Below are 21,555 nucleotides of genomic sequence, written 5' to 3'. Positions count from 1 at the left end.
ACCCAGTGCTCCGTGTAATTGTGAGGGTCTGGAGGATATAATGCGGGGTTTGCCTTCACAGACGGCCACGCTCGTTAACACCATAATCAACACACGGAAGCTCAATCCACGATTCCTTTTGGTAAGAATCCTGTGATCGTATTATCTTTTGTAGTTACGCATGCAACAACCGAAATCTTTCACAAACCCACATATTACCCTTCTTTCAGATCAAATTATGCTGAGTCCTTAATGCAGGTTAGTCTTTTACACAGGTCTTGGGGAATAGTGTGGTATTTAGTTTGTATCAGATTCACAATGAAGTTCTTTTCTTTTTTACTTTGTTTACATTTCCCAATTGGGGCATTACATCTACAATGGTAATGTACAACTATCTTAATACATACATCCCATTTGGGACTTGTTTTTGTTCATGTACATTAATGTGTAATTTGCTGACACGATGGCGGGTAACCACGCTTTCTAACTTCTCATGACTGTTGACATGTTTTATGAATTTACATAAACAGTATACCATTTCTTGATTTACCATTGTTGAACTATTACTGTTGCGTCTGGGTTATACATGATGGTTCATGTTTCTCTATATGTTATATGGTCGGATTATATACATGGCGTTTAACTGCATTATCATGACAGCAAATTGTGACATTGATAACAATTTCTGTTGACATATGTTTATGTGCATATAAATAATTTTTGGAGACCAGATTTTGGCATAGAGACACTATCACTGGCGCGGAGGAAGGACGATATAGTCCAAAATGCATAGACCCATGATGCGATATGTCTGCAAACATTAATCAGTGAATAGTTTTTGGAGAAAATAAAAATCTACTTTTGATTTAACTATTTTCTACGGAAGCAAGATATGATTATTTAAAAGTGGAAGTGAAAAAGAAAAAAACACTTCATAGTGGAATTCGGGTGTGCAGCCCACACCGCTGGCTTCACGGGCAAGGTCTTTTGTCGGTCCGAAGGATATATACATTTTAACCTGGGGGGTGCAAGCGGGCTCTCCATTGTCTGGGAGCGGTGGAAATAATCTGTGTATACTCATGCATGCGAGTATCCAAGTTTACCATTTTCATTCCTACTGCCTTTTTGCATTGGCTTATTGCTATTCTTAGAAAACAGAAAGCTAATAGTACGAGTACCAGTATAGCCACTAGTACTTTGAAGGTGTTATGATGAACACCTACCTGGTAGCCAATAGGTAGTTTAACCATTCATCTGCATTGCAACATTTTTGTATGTAGTTCTGTCAACTGCTGTGAGGGTCCCATTTTCCTCATTGTGGGCAGGTATCTTTATGTGCAGCAAGAAGGGCCAATTTTTGCACACATGCCCCCACTCTCCATAGCAATTATCAGATGGAGGACCCATCTGGTCTGGAGGGCCATGAGCCTTATTGTTTTCAGCTCTTCACTTGGGGTGTTAAAGCCTTTTACAGGCGTTATTTATGGTCTGCAACAGTTTACATCAGGTCATTTTCAACCATTTGCCATTCGTATTTTCCTGCAACCCAGGGGTAGAGAGGGAATTAAAGATCTTTCCTACTGAACAATGTATGCTCATCGGATAGGTCATCATACGCCTTTGCCATCTTTGCCAAGTATAGCTATGCATTTTTGTGCGTTTAACGGTGAGGGGCCCCTTATGCCCATATGTGTGCATTCATCCTGAGGAAATCACCAATATGTACCTCACTTTGGAGCATTACTAAAGTTGGTGGACTTGCCACCAGAGAGCACAGACCTCAATATGGAGGGGGCTGCATCTAGGCCTTTGAATCACAGGCCCATTAATTCAGCTGTGTCTATTGTGAAGGCAGGTACACAAAAAATGTGTTTGCACCCATTAACTTCCCCCTACATTTACTGTGCCCAGATTTCTGAAGCATATGGTGGCATTCTTCACAGGTACTATGGGCGTGGTACCTGCGTTATCCTCTACTCACGTGAGCAATTTGGACTTTTCAGTCCATTCCGAGAGAATATATATATGATACATTACTCACCGTAACCGTATTTCTGATGCTTGTATCTGCTTAGATTCACATGCTGTGCATAGGCCGACATCTAGTGGAAGCTGCAGAGTATTACAGTTTGTTTTTCGAAACTCAAAAATGGGCGTCGCCACAGGGCGTGCCAGTAATACTATCCCTAGTGTGACATCCACTGTACCCATGATCCCTCACGCGTCTACGACCCTCAGATTGTATTTTTTCTGACATGAGGAGCAGCGCGAGTACAGATAATCCAAGCAGACAGATAGATAAGACTACAAGCATCCATGCGCCTTCTCTCAGAGGGGAGGAAGGGTGGGTCGCATGTGAATCTAATCAGATACAAGCATCAGAAATACAATTACAGCGAGTAATGTATCTCTTCTGAGGCTTGTTGAATCTGCTTAGATCACATGCCGTGCATAGATTAGCGAGCAGTGTTAGAAGAAGGAGGTGGGATGTGAGAAGGGTCATGAGCAAATAAATGTCTTAACCGCTTGTCCCACTTGAATATCTGTCTTGGAATGGGTGTCAATGCAGTAGTGCGGAGTAGAAGTGTGAATAGAGGTCCAAGTAGCTGCTTTGCAAATGGTGTCAAGGGGTACATTTGCAATGAAAGCCAGAGTGGCCCCAATGCCTCTAGTAGAGTGGGCTCTTGGCGTGAAAGGCAGAGTTTTTTCAGAAAGAGTAACACAGCTGGATACAGTTAACAATCCACTTAGAGATGGCACCTTTAGAGATGCGATCTCCCTCTCTGTCTCCGTAGCTACAGGCAAACAGCTGATCTGTTTTCCTTAGCGGTCTGGTCTTGTTTACATAGTAGAGGACCGCCCTACGCACATCTAGGGTGTGCAGTTTCACCTCAGCCGAGCTTTGTGGGTCTTGGAAGAAAGCTGGAAGCTCGATGGACTGGTTCACGTGGAATTTAGAAATAAACTTAGGTGAGAACTTAGGGTGTGTATGTAAAACCAGTTTATCTTTATTAACTGTAAAGAATGGATCCTGCACTGACAGCCTGAATTTCACTGCCCCTTCTTATAGATGTTATTGCTACTAAGAAGGCCATCTTATAAGTCAGGTGTTTGAGACTGTTTTTATGCATGGGTTCGAATGGGGGGCCAATGAGTTTAGATAGCACCACGTTAAGGTCCCATCCTGGTGGTGGGTTTGAAATAGGAGGGTGAAGTCTCTTTATTCCTTCCATGAAAGCTTTAACCACTGGTATCTTCCACCACGACACCTTGTTATGGGATGTGGTGTATGCTGACAGCGCTGCCAGGTGTACCTTCAGTGAGTTAAATACCAGTCCTGCATCCAGCAGGTGGAGCAAGTATGTGACAATTGTGGAAGGAGTGCAATCAACTGGGTTGACTTGCTTATTCTGGCACCAGATAATGAATTGTTTCCATTTGTCAAAGTAGCAGTGCCTCGTGTTTGGCTTCCTAGATTCCTTTAGGATGTCCATACACCTCTGAGATAATCTGAGATGTCCGAACTCTATGACCTCAGGAGCCATGCTGCTAGGTTCATTGAGTTGACGATGCACCGTTTGACCTTGGTGCTGGGACAGTAGGTTGTACCAGCCCGGGAGTCTGATGGGTTCGTACACCACTAGTCTGCGTAGGTGTGGAAACCACGGTTGTCTCGCCCACATGGGAGCAACTAGGACGAGCCTCATTGACTCTCTGTTCATCTTGTTGACCACCTTCCTGATGAGGTGTTGGTGGAAAAGCGTACGCAAACATCCCTGACCAGTTCATCCACAGGGCGTTCCCCTGGGAGTCTGGCTGGGGGAACCTGGATGCAAATCCTGGGCACTGTGTTTTCGCTTGTGGCAAATAGGTCTATAGTGGGGAAACCCCACTGAGAGAAGATATCTTCTACGATTTCTCTGTGTAGACACCATTCGTGTTCCTCTGGGAGGGGATCTCTGCTCAAAGCATCCGCCAGAGACTTGAGATCCCCTGGAACATGTTGGGATGATAGGAAGATCTTCCGTCTGAGTGCCCATATCCAAATTTTCTGGGCAAGCTTGGACAGATTTGGCGAACGAGTCCCTCCCTGCTTCTTTATGTAAAACATGGCTGTAGTGCTGTCCGTCCGGATCTGCACTGACAGATTCAGCAGGTAGGACTTGAACGATTGAAGCGCTCGGAATACTGCCAGGAGCTCTAGCAGGTTGATGTGATTCTTGGCCACCGAGTGAGACCAGAGACCCTGACTGTGTGGTGGAGGTGAGCTCCCCACCCTGTCAGGCATGCATCGGTTGTGACTACCGCCTGTATCTCGGGATCGTAAAAGGGTTTCCCATTGGACAGATTTCCTCTTGTCCACCAGTGAAGGCTTTGTACCAGTGTTGGCGAAACGACCACTAGATCGTCCCACTGACCACTTGCCTGAGACCACTGTTTCGCCAACCATTCCTGCATGGGACGCATGTGCAGGCGCGCGTGGGGGACCAGGTAAATACATGACGCCATCATGCCTAGCAAACGCATTGCTTTGCGTACCGTTATCTGGCGATCAGCCTGATATTGTGGAATTTGCAGCAGTATATTTCCGAATTCTTTCCTCGGATGAAAAGGTCAACCCCTCTTGCGTGTCTAGGATAGCTCCTAGGAACTGTTTGGAGGTGCTTGGCACCAGACTTGACTTCTTGTTTATTGAGAAGCCTAATTCGAAGAGGAGGTCGATCGTTCTTTGAATATTTGTTCTGCAAATTACTGGGGTCTCCCCCGTGATGAGCCAGTCGTCCAGGTAAGGGTACACCGGGATTGCCTCCCTGCGTAAGTGTGCTGCCGCCACCGCCAGTACCTTGGTGAATACCCTTGGAGCTGAGGCTATCCCAAAGGGCAGTACCTTGAACTGGTAGTGCCGACTGTCCACCTTGAAGCGCAAGTACACTGTGCGCTGGGAACATGGAAATATGAAAATAGGCATCTTTCTTGTCCAATGTTGCCATGTAATCCCTTTTTTAGGAGGGGAGGGGAGGGGGGGGGATTACCTCCTGGAGAGTATTCATGCAACATTTTGGTGGCTTGACATACTTGTTAGCAGGCCGTAAGTCCAATACTGGGCGCATTGTCAAATTCTTTTTGGCACAAGGAAGTAAGTTGAATAAATACCCTTCTTTACCTGGTGTCCCGGGACGAGTTCTATCGCATCCTTTGCTAGAAGATTGACAATCTCTTCGAGGAGGATCTTCTGGTGGTCCAAAGAATGCATTCTTTGTCATGGAGGGTGGTTTTGGGGATGCTCTAACAGTTCTATGCAGCATCCATCTATCTGAAGTGATCTCTTTCCAAGCTTGGGTGAAGTTGGAAATGAGTCCCCCTACTGGGGATGTGTGAGAAGGGACTCTGAACGGAACGTCACTTTTGGTGGAGGCGTGCCGCCGCCTCTAGTGGGGCTGCCTCTACCCTTACCACGCCCTCTCTTATTACCCCTGCCAGAACTCTGGGTAGACTGCTGGCGGCTGTTCCATTGTGTACCCTGCCCCTGGGAATAGTTAGACCCTCTCTGGGAATTTTGTCCGCGTGGGCGACGAAAATTGCCATTCCCTCTCTGGTTAGGGGGTTTATTGGTTAGTTGGTCTAGGGATTTGAGTGTCTCATACTCGTCCTTGGCATTTTTCAGCACGTCCTCGACCGCCTTTCCAAACAATAGATCCAGCTCCACCGGTTTGTCCATCAATGAAGCCTCGGTTTCGGCTTTGAACCCAGACTGTCGCAACCAAGCCTGCCTTTTGATAACAGTACCTTCTGCCATCAATCTGCCGGCGTTATCCGCGGCATCAAAGGTTGGTTTTAATATGCAACCGGACACGGCTCTTCCTTCCGCCGAAACGCGTGCCAATTGGCTTCTTAAGGGTTCTGGGGCAGAATCTATGAGTGCTGCGACTTCTTCCCACTGGTGGCAGTTGTAACTCGCCAGCAGGGTGGTGGAGTTGGCAATCCTTGCCTGGTAGGCGGAAGTGGAGGCTACTTTCCTGCCCAAGCCATAAATCTTCTTGCTCTCCTTGTCGGGAGGAGCTTCCGACGATAAGGGTGTTCCCGCCCTCTTATGGGTGTTAGTAACTACCAGGGAATCCGGTTTCAGATGCCCTCTTATGTACAGTGGGTCTGTTTGGGCTGCCCTGAAAAGCTTCTCAACTCTGGGGTTTACCGCCCTAGTGAGATAGGTATTAACAAGGGAAGGGTCTTTCCTCCTTTGTATAGACTTAAGGATAGGGATGGCCTGGGCAACATGTCTTCTTTCTCCCACTAAATCCCTCTCTTCCTGAGCACCCTGGGTGTCAATGTTGAAGTGTTCTGCCGCTCTGGACAGCACTTAATTCAAAAGAGGTTGGTTATCGACAGAGGAGTCGGTCACCGGGGGTTCTTTATCTAACGGGGAATCTAGCCTGTAGGTTCCTGGGTTGTCGTTCTCCTCCTCCTCTTGGTCCTCGTCATCCCCATAGTAGCCTGTCCCAGTTTGTTCTTCCAACATGCCCAAATCTGGATCCTCATAGGGATGATCTCCCTGATATTGAGAATAGGGCTGTATACTGAAGGGGTCTGAAGTAGGAGCTTCAACCCGGGACTTCTTAGTTGGGGGTATAGGATCCTTAGAGCCTGAGGGAGTTGACCCGTCGGGGGTAAAAGAGAAAGTGTTCATGGTTTTTTGGCGTAGAAATCTGCCAATGATGACATCCTTGACATGACTGTCTATGTCATCAGTAGACCACTCTCTTGACCTGGGAATGATTCTTTCTTGAAGCCCTTTCCCTGTCTTATCTAGACTAGACCTACTGGTTTGAACAGGGGTCTTTGGGATAACAGAAGACCGAGACTTGTCCATCTGTTTAAGTGGGGTAGAAAGTTTTTGAGGTGTGGAAGTAGGCGGAGACTGCTTCATCTGTTTTTCACCTTCCCCCGTGTGTGGAATAGTGTTTATCCTGTTTTTTTTGCCCCTCCGGAGTCTTTCGACGCCTGGCGCCGAGGTTTGGGGGTAGTGTCCGCATCTCTGTATAGTGGAGATTGGGACTCGGGAGCAGCCGTTGCGCGGCCTGTTGACACAGACTCCTGGAGTGCGGACTGGGGATAGAGGTCGGTTTCGTCTTCTGACGACCGAACCTCCGTTACCTTGGGGAGCGAGGCACTTCTGGTAACAGTGGATGGTTGCCTGGAGTCATGCGGCGATCTAGATCGAGAACGCCCAGAGGACACCGAATCGGACCGTTCTGTATGTGCCTCTTTCCGAGTACTCGGAGTGCGCGTCGAGTCTCGGTTGGACTTCATGCGTTTTGTCGAAGTGCTATGGGCAGCGCTTGTGTCGCCGGGGGTCTTCCCCATAGCCGCCCTGCCGGACGACCTTCTGAGGTCGGGGACTTGCGCTTGGCTGTCAGTTGACGCCACGTTGCCCTCGCCGTCCGAAAGCACGGCGTTGCGGCCATCGCTGAAGGCGCCCTCCGCTGCCATGGCCTTTAGACGCCTGGCGTGGTGGGCCCAACGCTTGATCGAACGGTCCTTGAATGTCTTTGGTTTGAACCTACTACACGCTCTGCAGTTAGCCTCGGGGTGGTCCCTCGGTAGACAGAGATTGCATGTGGCGTGCCCGTCAACCCAAGGGTACTTGCGGTTGCACTTCGGTCAAAATTGGAAAGGGGTACCCTCCATATGCCCCTTGTGGCAGCGGGCTAATAAGTGTAGGAATATATAAGAATGTACCTATATACCCAAAGAGTGTAGAGTATGTCCACCCCCCACTCTCCCTACTTGCCGAGGCCAGGGGCCTTCCTAGGCCCAAATCCGTCGTGCAGCTCTCAACGGTCGATTCTTTCTCCGTGCCGGCGTAGAGTGTGTATGCGGTGACTCGACGTTGGGGTAGAGAAATGGGGAAATATTTTAGCAAAAGTATGGCCAAGGCCAGGGAACTCTGTGGAATGCTTCCGACCAGTATGGCGGAAAAAAACAATCTGAGGGTCCTAGACGCGTGAGGGATCATGGGTACAGTGGATGTCACACTAGGGATAGTATTACTGGCACGCCCTGTAGCGATGCCCATTTTCGAGTTTCGAAAAACAAACTAATACTCTGCAGCTTCCACTAGATGTCGGCCTATGCACAGCATGTGATCTAAGCAGATTCAAAAAGCCTCATAAATATATATATTTGCATTCTGCACAACCTCTACTGGCACTGATAGAACTGCTTGTACCTTACAACCCATCTTCCCTTTGACCCCAGCCTTCTGAGGTAAATATCACTCCATATATTAGTAGCTGGGGTCTCTCAGCAACCAGGTATTTTCCCTGTAGCATTAATGCATTGTAACATATGGTGCGTTTTTTTAACCTCTCCTCTATTCTGGCCTTCAAATGTATATTGCATCACCTTATTGTTTGTTCTAGTGACATGGGCAGAATCATTAATATATTTGCTCAAGTGACTCGAGTCAACTAGCACACTTTTTTTCAATCTTTTAATCTGTGTGCTCACCACAGGGAATTGTTCTGGTGTCTTTTCATTTGTCATTGTCAGAGTAGTCATGCTCAAGTTTACTGGTCTGGCTATATTATAAATGACCAGTTCTCTTACTGCAATTGAAATAATAAAATAGGCCGCAAAATCTAAAAAACAAAACTAGTTCTGATCAGAACAGCTGACGAGTCAACCTTTTGCAGATAACCAGACCCATTATCCCCCCTGTGTATTTAAAAGAGAAAATCTTATTTCATTCAACAAGTGCATTTTTCCCATCTTTAAAAAGGAAAGCATTTTACATTAACTTGTTAACAGCAAAATCAAATGTCCTTCTATAATAATGTGTGCTTTCAGGCTGAACAATAACACTTTGAGGCAAATGTTCCAGACCCCTAGAAAAGGATAAGATCAGACAAAGAGGTAAGGGGGGGGGTAAGGGGAATATTTGTTTATTTTTGCTTCGAACTGGCCACCCTAATTTTAGATGAGTGTCATTAAAGGATGTTGCACAGACGGTTCTTGCATGCAAAAACTTGATGCGCTTATTTTATTTTCTTGTTGCCAATTGACTCTTGTCTGCCGTTGCCAAACTTCTTCACCTTCAGGCTCTGTAATTGCGGACTGGTGGCCGGGGTCTTTCCGATCTACAACATCACCCAGGTGGATCCATGCACACCTTCACTCAATTTGATCGCCGATGGAATAACAGCTTCCACAACATAAATTCCTTGGAATCGTGGCTTGTGCCACTTACTAATAAAACTTAGACACAGCACTTTGTTGCAAGTTACACTAAAAGAGGCTTTAACATCTTATCCAGGTCAGCTTCTACAGTGTTTTCATCTGTGTTTTTCGAATCCCCCCCGCCACATCTGCCCCTGCCCAGACATAAATCTAAGATTCTGCCATAGCTATCAAATAATCACACATTCCCTTCCCTCACACAACAGCAGAACTCAAGACCGATGTGAGCATGTGTGAGAGGAGCAATGGGAGTATGCTCATGTGGAGTCAGGTGAGGTCAGAGCCTGATTACGTAAGGAAAATAGACAGAGGAAGGCAATGTAATCAATTATTTTCGAAGTTTTTTTGTATGGCAATGTGTTCTTTTAAGAATCTGTTGGCACTTGCAAATGCTGTTTTGCTTGTGTGTGATAGGAGGATGGGAATGGGTGTCTAATCCCCTGGGGGCGGCCCCAAGAGGATAGTGATGTGCGCAAATACTGAATTTACAAAATGCAGTCAGTTGTCAGAACATAACACTCCCCAGCTTGGAAATACCTCACGCATGTGGAACTTAGCTGCGCATGTGTCATATGGATGTGTGCATGGACCAGCTTCGATCAATTGGGAAAAGGGACAAACGACTACTGACATACCTGTAGCCGCTGCAAATATGGAGCATATCCACAGTCGATATGCAAATGCTGAAATGGTCCCATGGGATGGGGTATTGCTCCTCTAACTATGCTCAGGGTGTGGCCAGCAGTGGATTACTGACAGATCAAACAATTAAGAACGTTTGCAATGTGCTCACTCAAGTTAGGGAGAAACCATTCCCCAAAAATCAGTATTTATTCAATATTTGTATGGCGCCTATACAGCAGAACATTTTTCAGGTGCCACAAGTCAAAGAGCAGGGGGAAGGGGGGTGTGAATAAGAAACATTCCTACCTACTAGGCCTTGTGACATTTGGATCGTGCAAGTGCAGCAAAAAGGAAGTGCTGAGGGGTGGATGGACAGGGTGAGGAGAAGATGATGTGAGGGGAAGGGAAGGGGACCAGGGGCTGGGTAAGTGCTATGGGGGATCCAGGGGCAAGTGCTAGGTGAGGCCAGGCGGGTAAGTTCTATGGGGAAGAGGTGAGGGTCAGGTATTGCGAGGCAGGGGATTGGACCAGACACAGTCTGATCAGGGAAGGGTGCCCGAAAGCAAATGCAGGGTGCTGAGGCAAGTCAGGGGGGAGGGGTGGTTGGATGGAGGTGGATGCACTGGCCCCTGTATAACTCGGAAGGGAAAAGGCAACCAGTCGTAGCAACAGGGAGGCATTAGCAAGGAAGGGGGAGGAGAAGAGTAAGGTCTTGAGCTGCTTCCCAAACTTGAGGAGAACTGGCTCAAATCTGTGAGAAGCAGGGAGGCTGTTCCAGAGGGCTGCTCCTGCCAAAGAAAGATCTACCACCCACTCTCTGCTTGCAGAATCGTCTGACCTGCAGAGAGTTAAGAGCTGGAGGACCGAAGGGCTGCAGCAGTGCTGTATTTAATGACAAAGTTGAATGTTGTGCAGTCCCAGGCCCTAGAAAGACACTCTTCATATGATATTAAAGTTTATTTATATAGCGCCTAAACACAATGTGCTTCAAAGGGAGGGAATAAGGGAAAATACAATGACATTCTTATAGGCCATGAACAGTAAGGATGTGAAATTAACTATCGTACTTGGTCCGACGACATTCAGATAGTGCAAGAGCTGAGACATAGATAAGGGAGGGGGAGAGTGGGAAGGAAATGGAAACAGACACGCGACTACCATACTAGGCCGACAACATTACTGGTAGTGCCAGAGAAAAATATAAAGGTGAGGGAGAGGGGTGCATACTAGGTCCAGGATACAAGATGGAGATGGGCACAGCATGATTCAGGGCCCCCACGAGTACAAGATGCAAAGGAAGTCCAGCATGAGAATGGAGATGAACAAGTTACTTACCAACTGTAACGTTCTTTCGACTGGATGTTCCTCACGTATTTCTCATCTTGGATAGTTTTTCTCCCTGCTCTGCTGCTTCGGAAAACATTTTCACCAGAGGGCGCTGTGCTCGAATCCGCAGAGTTGAAGTCCCTCGAGGGCCGCCGTCGAGTGTCGACGTCATCCACAGTATAAAGGGCTCGAGCCGCGCCCGTTACCTCAGTTCTGTTTTTACGGTGTTAATGGTCACATCAGCTGATCAGACTTTCATAGTCCCTTGGCTCGTAAGTTCAAGTGCAACTGGTGTAAACTGTACAGAGGGTTAGGTTGGGAGGGTCGATGAGGAATACGTGTGAGAAACATCCAGTCGAAAGAACGTTACAGTTGGTAAGTAATTTGTTCTTCGAATGGATTTTGTCCTCCCACGTATTCCTCATCTTAGATAGACTCACAAAGCAGTAAGAATTTGGAGGAGGGAGTACCATACATTTCAATCATGGACTGAATGAAGGACGGCTTTTGCAAATAAGCCTCCTTGATATGATATCGAGTCCAAGCAGTAATGCTTCACAAAAGTGTGCATTGATGACCTGGTGGCCGCAACACAAATACCCTGCACCAGAACACCCCTCTTAAGAGCCGTAGACGTTGCCATGCCCGTGGTTGAATGAGCCCATTCCCAGCCAATTTGTAGCACTGTGAGATTGCTATAATTATCCATCTGGATAGAGTTTGCTTAGACACTCCGAGGCCCAATTTGTGTCCTGTATATCCAACAAATAGTTGGTCACATTGTCGGAAATTTGACAGTCTAGAAATATAGAAACTGAGAGCCCTTTTTGGGTTCAGTCTGTGCATGTGGAGGATGGTAAAAAGAAGGTAAGGTAATCTTCTGCGACAGGGGGAAATCAAACTATTTTAGGTAAGGAGGATGGTTTGACCTTTAGACTGACATTGTCCCTATGGAAAATGGTGTGAGGAGGTTTACAAGAGAGTGCCTGCAACTCACTCACTGTTATGCTCACCTGGTCTCCGTGGGACGTGGCCGCTGTCTGGTCTGAGGCTGCGTTTCTTCACACTGGTCTGATGGTGGTGGTGATGGTGGTGGTGGTAGTAGTGCTTGGACTGTCGGTTCCGCTCCTAGGGGAACAGGGAAACCGGTTTTGTGAATGAGGGTTCCCTTACATCTTCTCCCCCCTTTCTTGTCCCGGGTGCTCGCTCTCTCACTGGGGAACACATTGGTGCTCACCTGTTGGTTTGAATCAGTGAGCTCTCCTTCCTGCTATTCACTGCAGGGACGTGTTGCTGAGGTCCTAGTTACTTCACTGGGCCTTTATGGAGTTCGATCTTCCTTTAGTGTCTTAATGTTCACCAATGCGTGTGTCCGTTCCGTGAGGTCTGTTCCGTGCCATCTGTTCTCCGATATTGCTCCGTATGTCTCAGTGTCTCTGAATGTTCCTTTACCGCTCCCCGTAGAGCGGTGGCTGCTCTGTAATGTCCGTTTTCATTGCATGGTTTGTTTCCATTACTAATGTTCTTTTGCCTCTTAAGTGGAGTTGCGGCTTGAGTAGCAGTGAGTGATGCGGCGCTAGAGCCGCGGCGAGGAGTGCAGAAGATGGAAGCTGCAGTGAGCTGAGCTGGACACTGGAGCCGCGGTTGCAGGTGGGTGGGATTTACATATGGGTGCGACAGTAGTTCAAGCGCAGCACGCGTCTTTGAAGCTCAGAGTTCTAACCTTTATCTTCTTCTCCCTTTCAGCTGTGCAATGGAGCTCCGAAGCAGAAGGTAGTCGTGGTCAACGAATCCATCCAAGTTGCTGGTTTCTCATTCTCTCCCTTGCAGGATGCAGGCTAAGGTTGCGGTGAGCGTCATGTTGCTAGAAGAAAAGTAACGCGAAGCACAGACCGATGCTAGGATGAGGCTTATAAAGCCAGGCTTTTAGCCACGCCTCATCAGGATGGCCACTCCCAACCACACCTAGTGCATGTGCTAATGGGCCCAGATGCTGCTTTACAAGGCCAGTCACACCCAGTGCACGTGCAGATGGATGTTAACCCACACCAGACTCCATATTTAAGCTCCTTTATGAGCCTGGCGCCACAGGCGCCAGGACGTAGTCCACCTAGCTCTTCTGTGCGTCCCATGAGGACCAAGGGGAATGGTCCTGAGGGATCGCCCCAAGGCGCCCACCACACGGATGACTGGGCACGTATGCCCCTGAGCAGCCAGCCCTCACAGTCACCCTGCAGGCTGATGTTATAGCCACTAGCAAAACTATTTTCAAAATGAAGTCTTTACGGCCAAAAATGTAGAGGCTCAAAAGGGGCACACATTAGAAATTCTAAAACAAAATTTTAATCCCAGGTGGGAACCTGAAACAGCGTTGGAGTATACATATTTGTTAGTCCTTTTAGAAACTGGATAACTAAAGGCATTTTAAAATAACACCGATACAGGGATTTTGTTGCTGGCCTCCTGGCCGAAAGCAAAATCTCCATTACGTCATCAGGGAGGTCTCAATCCTTATATCTCAGCCTCTCAGAAACCATGCGTGAAGGCCGAGTGTCTTGACCTCTGGATGGAGAGCCCGAACCTTCCTCTTGCGAGAGAAGATCCTCTCTTTGTGGAAGATGTATTGGAGGGCAGAAGGACATCTCCAGAAGGTCCGGGTACCACGTCCTCCTGGCCCAATCCGGGGCAATTGGGATAATTGTATTCAAGATGGTGAATCAACTAAAGCATACAAGACACGCCCACAGGAAGGCGAATTAACCATTTTAGAAAAGAGAATATCCCTAATAGAGAAGTCAATACATCAACATCTAACTCTTAGTTGATCAAAAATGTCTTGATATCACATCTATAGAGATAATACAACAGCTCAATCAAGAGCAAGAAAAACATTTGCGCAAGCAAGAGCCTTCAAAAATTGAAAGCACCGAACAATACTTCTAAAGCGAATGGTAGTCGCAATTCCAGTCCACAATTTCATACAATACAATGTAGACCACATCCATGTGACACGTACAATCTCAATCGAAAATCTATACTTAATATTTCTGCAGAGATTCCGAGCTTAGATGATTTTACATCAACTGTTCTGAATCAGGTGGCATTCCTCCATGAATCATCTGCCTCTTGCTAGATTATGGATCCAGTCTGGTGTAGTGCTAAACCTGATCTGGCAGGCTAGACAAACTCGATCTGGGTTTCATTCTTACATTTGAATCGATGCAAGAAGAAATTGATTAACTGAGAAAGCACCAGGTGCAGTGGGGCAATTTTAATTGTTCAGATCAGTTGTCAAATACAAAAGGCAATTTCCATGCACAAACCGATTTATGATCGCTCTGAAGCTAGAGTCTTGTCTAATCGACGCAATAGTCATGAATTACGGCCATTTTATAACCACCAAAAACGACCCAGCCTCAGACCTTCTGCTCAGTTGGGAATACGCGTGGTCATACCCACTTGATCAACAATGAGTTATCTAACTTGGGTGTTTTGACATCATAGCTCTGCAGGAAACCTTGTTAGCTGAAATACTGGTTTGGGACAATTTCAACATACCAGCTATACGCCAAGCCAAGGGGAGACCTATGGCTGGGCTGTTGGTGGTGACCAAAATATCAGCTAATCTGTCCATGACTAAATGGGCGGAACCTAATCTACATACACAGCTGGTTCGAATTACTTAGGATATCCAGGTAATAGCTTTAACCAATACTTAGTGGAACCATGCTAATATATATATATATATATATATATATATATATATATATATATATATATATTTTTTTTTTTTTTTTTTTTAAATCAGACATGAACTTCTTGACTTGATAGCTTCTGATCCAACTGTACTAGCAATTTATGTTATGGGGGACCTGAACATACATTGCATGTCTGATGACAAACAGCATCCGACACTTGCTCGAAATAGATGGATCAACCTCCTAAAAACTAGACAACTAATGATGCTCAATAGTGCGCTAGCAAGTGATTCTCTACTAGCTTCATGGCGCAAATCAACAATTGTGCCATTATTCAAAAAAGGCTAATGGGCATATTCGGGGCAGTTATCGCCCCATCGCACTGCTTGATGTGCCGGGTAAACTCTTTTCTAGATTTATTCTAAGAGATATGACGTGGTGGATCACCCACAACAACTTATATGACCCCATCAAACAGGTTTAATTCCGGGCCATGGTACTTAACAGTGATAACGGCTATTCAGCAACAGATTAATTGCTCTAAACAGCCTATGTATATGGCATATGTGGATTTCAAATCTGCTTTCGATTCGGTAAGCAGATCACACATGCCATCTAAATTGGCTGGTGCTGAATGTCCAAAAATCACTATTGGCTCTGATCACTCAACTTCATGCAAATACTAGCATTCGAGTAAGATTAACTACAGAAGGTCTTCCATCAGCCCCAAATGTCACCTTTTGGGGTGTAAAACAGGGATGCATATTAGCATCCATATTATTTAATTTTTATATAGCAGACATGGGCAATGCATTTGCAGCTGTACACTTGGATCCTCCACGACTAGGAACATCTTCAGTAGCATGACTGCTATGCAGATGATCTCGTGCTTCTAATCAAAGACACCACAAGGTCTACTGAGATTATCTGCTTGGATGAAATACGCCGACACATTTTTTGCAGATAAATGTGGACAAAACAGTATTATATTGCTACCCAAAAGCGCAAAAGAAAATACAGAACTTAAATTGGTTCTTAAACGGGAGGAAATTAGATATTATGTATTATTACAAATATCTTGGCATTACCATCAGCAGCCAAACCACAACAGTCATATTCAGTAGAAATTAAAGCGAAAACCAGCTCAACAACATCACGGGCACTGATAATCCAAGCTAGATTTGGTAAATGTGCCTGTTCTTCATTGATCACATTTTACATGCAAAAAGCAACAGCAATTATTTTGTATGGGTCAGAAACCAAAACTCGCAATTGTGGACAAGAACGGAAGGCCTATTTTGGAAACAAGCCCCAGGATTGCCCAAAAGTCAACCGATGGCCATTGTTTGCTTCGAATTAGGGTTGCCTTCCTTATTTGCCTTGTATTCTTGGAAAGTTCTGAGCCTGTACAGGACACTTTTTAAATGACTGAACCCAACTTACTGGTGACCAAAATATCAAAATACATGTATTCTGATCAGAAATTTTCGCTACAACGGAGGACTCAAGTGTTGCATGTAATGGAGACAGAGATCTCACAAGACTTGCTAATTAGCAATCTGACTAAAGCCAAAGCCAAACTATGGCAATCAGATTGGATATGTACCCTAGAAAAGTGTAAAACGTATAGAGTGTTTAAAGAAAACCCTTTTATAGAAAAAAGATCACGCTCTATCCAATCATGTTTGCTCAAATTCCCAAGTCCTAAATATGGATACATTTACTTAACATATCGATTGAACTTGTGCAAAACTAGAGAAATATTAGAACAACGTCATCAAATTAAAGCCAGCGAGAACTTCTGCTGCATCCAACAACAACGTGAGACTCTATATCTATTAACCGAATGTCCACAATTGGTTCATCAACGTAATACAACACTGAAACCATTCTTTAAATACTATAGATTATTAACGCCAGAAAGCCTATGGCATAAACTCTTTCATGCAAAACTTCCAATGGTACAAGTTACAATTGCTAAGTTTATCATGTCTTTAAAACTTAACTGATGAGTAGTGTATATGCCCTTAGAAACGCCCTTCCTCCTAATAATGAAAATTTGGGGCCTAGCTTATATACTTCACTCTAAATTTGCATATACATCTATGGTGAAGTTGTAACTAAGAAAAGAGCTTATGATTCTGCTGCTCTTTACATGCAGAGGGTGCAACATTCATGTTATCATTTTTCTTACATTGTTTTTCTCTTCGTTGTCATATTGTGCACTGTTTTATTATGTATATATTGTTTTGTTTTAAATTAATTGAATGTTATAATTCATGTTGACTTTAAATTCATGAATGTCATAATTTAACGCAATTCTTATTGGAAAGTTGATTTTCAGCCATAACCAAAAAAGTCAAAATAAAAATAAAAACAAACTGGGTGTTGTTGAGAGTTCCACTCAGCCGGGTCCACTTTCTGGGACCATAGCGACTAAAGCTCCTTCGCAACTTTTCATTTAAAGGCAATCTTTAAAGTAACATTGCGGCAATCACTTGCACAATCACCGCTCAAATACCCAAAGAGCTATTCTATACCAGTTCTGAAAAGATTTTCTTACACAGGTATGTTTTTGTTGTGTTTTCTTGTTAGCTTTTTGGGATTTTATGGTTTAATTAAAAAGTTAATTTGTATAGAGCCTCGATGGGCATTCTTTTATTTATGAATCTGTGATCCATTGCGGTGTGGGTTGCTACTGTTCACACTTCACACCCCTCCTGATAGTATAGGCAACCCTCGGCCCACGTTTCCAAAACAAAAGGTGAAGGCAGTATAGTATTCTGGCTGGGCCTGTTAATTTTTTTGTTTGGTATTACTGCTGGCTTAGTGGAAGTGGGGGCCCAAGTAGGCATTTTAGCCACTACTCATTCCTGTACTCCTGAGCATTAGACATTGTCACAACCGTCTAGTTTAGAAAGAACATACAGAGTGACAAATTAAGCAACTAGATTTGCCTACACGATGGTTACACATTTATTGCAGTCTTAATAATTCTGGATGTCAACAGCCAATAAAATATGTTGAATATAAACTATCCACTGAACTCTACGGGCAAGACACAAGTACATACTGAAGTCAGGCTGCACACTATTAAAAAGAGTAACAAATGTGAAAACATTCTTACCCATTTTCTTTTCTTTCTTGTCCATAACAAGTTGATGTAAACGCTCCTTCAGTTTGTTGTATTCCCGCTCTTTCCTTTTCATGTTATGACTGTACTGAGTAGCACGGCTCACAATTATATTCTGTAGTTTTTGAACCTTGCATACAAAATAAAAAAATAAAAATAAATTAGCCACAAGCTACTTCCCAAAAACCTTGCAACATTTACAACAAATTCAAAAATAGGTAAGCTCAAAGAGGTAGTGTCTTTCACCCCCTCTATTTTTATTTTTTAAAAGCATGAAAAATTCGAAATTGAATACTGCTACTTTATTTGCATGCCTCTACAAGAAATTCATATTAACTGGGGGGTGGTAGTTTAAGGTTCACTGCTTTCCCTGTTGGGATATACCCAGTCTGGGCCTGAACCGCATAGTACACAGTCTCCAACTCGATGCTCATTTCTGCTCCATCCACATTGGAGAAGAGAATGGAAAAGTGGTCCAGACACTGCGATATTAACCAGATCCATATGCCTAAAAAGCTTGTCCCATAGACTATGGAAAGAATTCCATGGCTCCGGGCGATTAACAAAGCCAGGTTCCGTGCTCTACAAATACCAGAGTGCATGAAAAGTTGAGGGGGTACAGACCTGGGAACTGCGCCATCAAGTGTGGGCGTTAGAATGATTTTACTAACTTGAAGGGGTTGGGAACATGGCGAACAGAGAGCCCTCCAAATAAGCCGTACCAAACTGTTTTTTTGCCTAAAGCAAGACGTCTCCAAACCAAAACAAACAAGCACTGGCAAAGCCAATAGTTTTGGCTTTTGACTAGGCACTGAATCAGTATGTGTCAGGTATTACCAACGTCTGTTCAGCCAATCGCACCTTTTGGCAGCTATTGGCCACATGTCCAAGCAATTCCATTCCTCACCAGGTGTGGACTTCAAATGTCTAGGAACACAAACCTTTGGAATGAATTTCCCTGAAATGGACAGGTACTGCGCTTTTCCAAATCTGGTTTCCTGGCCAGATCGGTAATCGAAGCAATAATGCTTTGTGAATGTATGCACTGAAGTCCAGGTGGCAGCACTGCAAATATCATGCACCGGCGCCCCGTTTGAAGGGCTGAGAAAGTGGCAACTCCTCTAGTCAAATGAGCTCCTAAACCATCAGGAATTCCTTTCCCAACTACATTGTAGCATTTGGAAATACACAGAATACTCAACTAAGACAGCGTTTGTTTCATAACCGCCTGTCCCGTCCTATGGCCCAAATATGTTATGTTTATTTTATTTATATAGCGCTTTACGCCAAAGTGTAATATATATAAATAATATATCAATACCCAAGAAACAGCTGATCATCCACTCTAAATTTAGATAGCCTGGTAATGTAAAAGGTGAACGCTCTCTTAGGATCTAATCTATGGAGTCTTTGCTCCTCTTTAGATGGTTGAGAGGGTATAAAGTGGGCAAAACTATTTTCTGCACTAAATGAAATTCTGAAACCATGATGGGCAAACATGCAAGACTACCTTGTCTTTATAGAAGACTGTAAATGGTGGCCTAGAAAACAAAGCTTCAAGCTCGCTAACCCTGCGAGCAGAGGTAATGGAACAGTTTTTAAATGAAAGCATCCTAAGATGATAGGAATGCAATGGTTCAAAAAGGAGTACCCATCAGGAAGCTCAAGACACGGTTGGGGTCCCAGACCAGAACGACGAAAGGGAAAATATTAGTTAAAAAAAATAGGAACCTTGAAATAGGAAGCTTATTGCGGCAAGCACTTACAAATGGACAGCATGGCCATATAGCCCTTGGATGTAGAAGCCTGAAGCCCCCGATGGTTTCGATGTAGAAGAAAGGACAACACCAAGATGTGTCACAAGAAAATGGGTCAATTCCTTCATCTCTACACCAGCTGCAAAACTTGTTCCAACGGCAGGGTACAGAGTGTTTGTTGCTGGCCTTCTGGCCGAAAGCTCCACCTCCATGGAGTCTACCAGAAGGTCCCAATCTCTGTACCTCAACCTCTTAGAAACCAGGCGTGAAGGTGGAGGGTCCTAAAGCAACCTCCCTCTTGCAAGAGAACCTCCTCCCTTGGGGGAAGGCGAATTGGAGGGCAGACCTTTCCAGGTCTGGCGTCCTCCTGGCACAATCCGGAGCAATCAGGATCATGGATTTCCCTTTCTCAACATCCTGAGAACATGAGGAATGACGGACTGGTGGAAACCCGTACAGACGTGTACAATCCTAGTCCACTACGAAGGCATCCCCTTAAGCGCCTCTGAGGAAATTCACTGGAGCAGAAGAAGCCACACTTCATGTCGACACTGGACGTGAATCCACATGAGGGGTTCCCCAAAGTGCAAAAATCTCTTGGACTTCCTGAGCTAGGTCCCACTTGTGGGAGACTGACCTGCCTACTCAGAGCGTCCACTGCAGTGTTTTCCTCTCCGGCTAGCTGAACTGACGACATATTTCCCATTGCAGTGCTGCATTTCCCCACTGCACAGCGGTAGTGACCCTACACCTCCTCGCTGGTTAAGGTGATGCATGGCCACTGTGTTGTCTGTCATTATCAGGACGTTCTTACCCCGTACAGAAGGCAAAAATGCCATCAGCTAGCCCGATTGCCCTCAGCTCCAAAAGGGTAATGTGCAGTCCGACAGAGACCAGCTCCCACTGATCGTCAGAGCATTGGTGTGCCCACCTCGCCCCAACCTGAAAGGGAGGCGTCCGTAATCACTACAATCTCTGGCCATGGTTGCCAAAAAGGTTCCCCTTGCAACACATTCTCCTTGCAGGCCCACCCCACGAGATCCTGCAAAACCTTGCTCAGGACCTGACGAGAACAGTCATTCTGCTGGAGAACTGCAACAACTGGGTTCTGAGAGCCCATTGAAGGGATCTCATCCTCGGACAAGCCTATGGCACCAGAAAAATGCAGGATGCCATGAGATCGAGAAACCTCAGAAAAGCAAAAGTCGAAAGACTTGGGGCACTCTGAAATTTGTTTTCCATCTGCGATATGTGAAGAGCCCTTACCTTGCAGGGGGCAGGGGGGCGTGAGGGGGTCAAGTTGTCCACAAGGAAGAGTCCAGGACTTCAATTAATTGCAGCTTCTGGGAAGGTGTCATGCAAGACCTTGTGAAATACAGGGAGAAGCCCAACTTGTGGAGAGAGTGGCAGGTGCGGTCTAGATTTTACAGAGCTTGTTCAGGAAAACAGGCTCTGATCAGCCAATTGTCCAGGTAGGGGTAGATGTGAATTCCTTCCCTCTAATTTGCAACCAGCACCAACTTGGTGGAGACCCTCGGGCGGAGGTCACCCCGAATGGCAGTACTCTAAACAGATGAGAGCTGCCAATGGCAAATCTCAGGTACTTCCTGTGCTTGTGATGTATATGAACATGCAAATAAGTATAATGAAGATCCAATGACACCATCTGATCCTGGAGCTGAAGGACCTGGAGGATCTGTAAAAGAGCGACTATCTTAAACTTGTCCTTTCTGAGGAACTTGTTCAAGCATCTTAAATCCAAGATGGGTCGCAGCCCTCCGTCCTTTTTTTGTAATCAGAA

At 45.3% G+C, this 21,555-nt stretch overlaps 1 protein-coding gene across 3 annotated transcripts in view; it reads right to left on the bottom strand.

The window, feature by feature from the left end:
- SSX2IP (SSX family member 2 interacting protein) overlaps positions 1–21,555 on the bottom strand; it is a 706,324-nt gene that overhangs the window by 430,689 nt on the left and 254,080 nt on the right. For all 3 annotated transcript variants that reach the window (XM_069641705.1, XM_069641707.1, XM_069641706.1), the window contains exon 6: positions 17,992–18,127. In XM_069641705.1, the coding sequence (XP_069497806.1) occupies positions 17,992–18,127 (136 nt within the window). The remainder of the gene's footprint in view (positions 1–17,991; positions 18,128–21,555) is intronic.

Source organism: Ambystoma mexicanum, chromosome 1q (assembly GCF_040938575.1).
Source record: "Ambystoma mexicanum isolate Mex_15411 chromosome 1q, UKY_AmexF1_1, whole genome shotgun sequence".
In the NCBI taxonomy this organism is placed as follows: Eukaryota; Metazoa; Chordata; class Amphibia; order Caudata; family Ambystomatidae; genus Ambystoma; species Ambystoma mexicanum.
The sequence above is the reverse complement of the archived record's forward strand: the minus strand, read 5'-3'. Positions and strand labels throughout refer to the sequence as shown.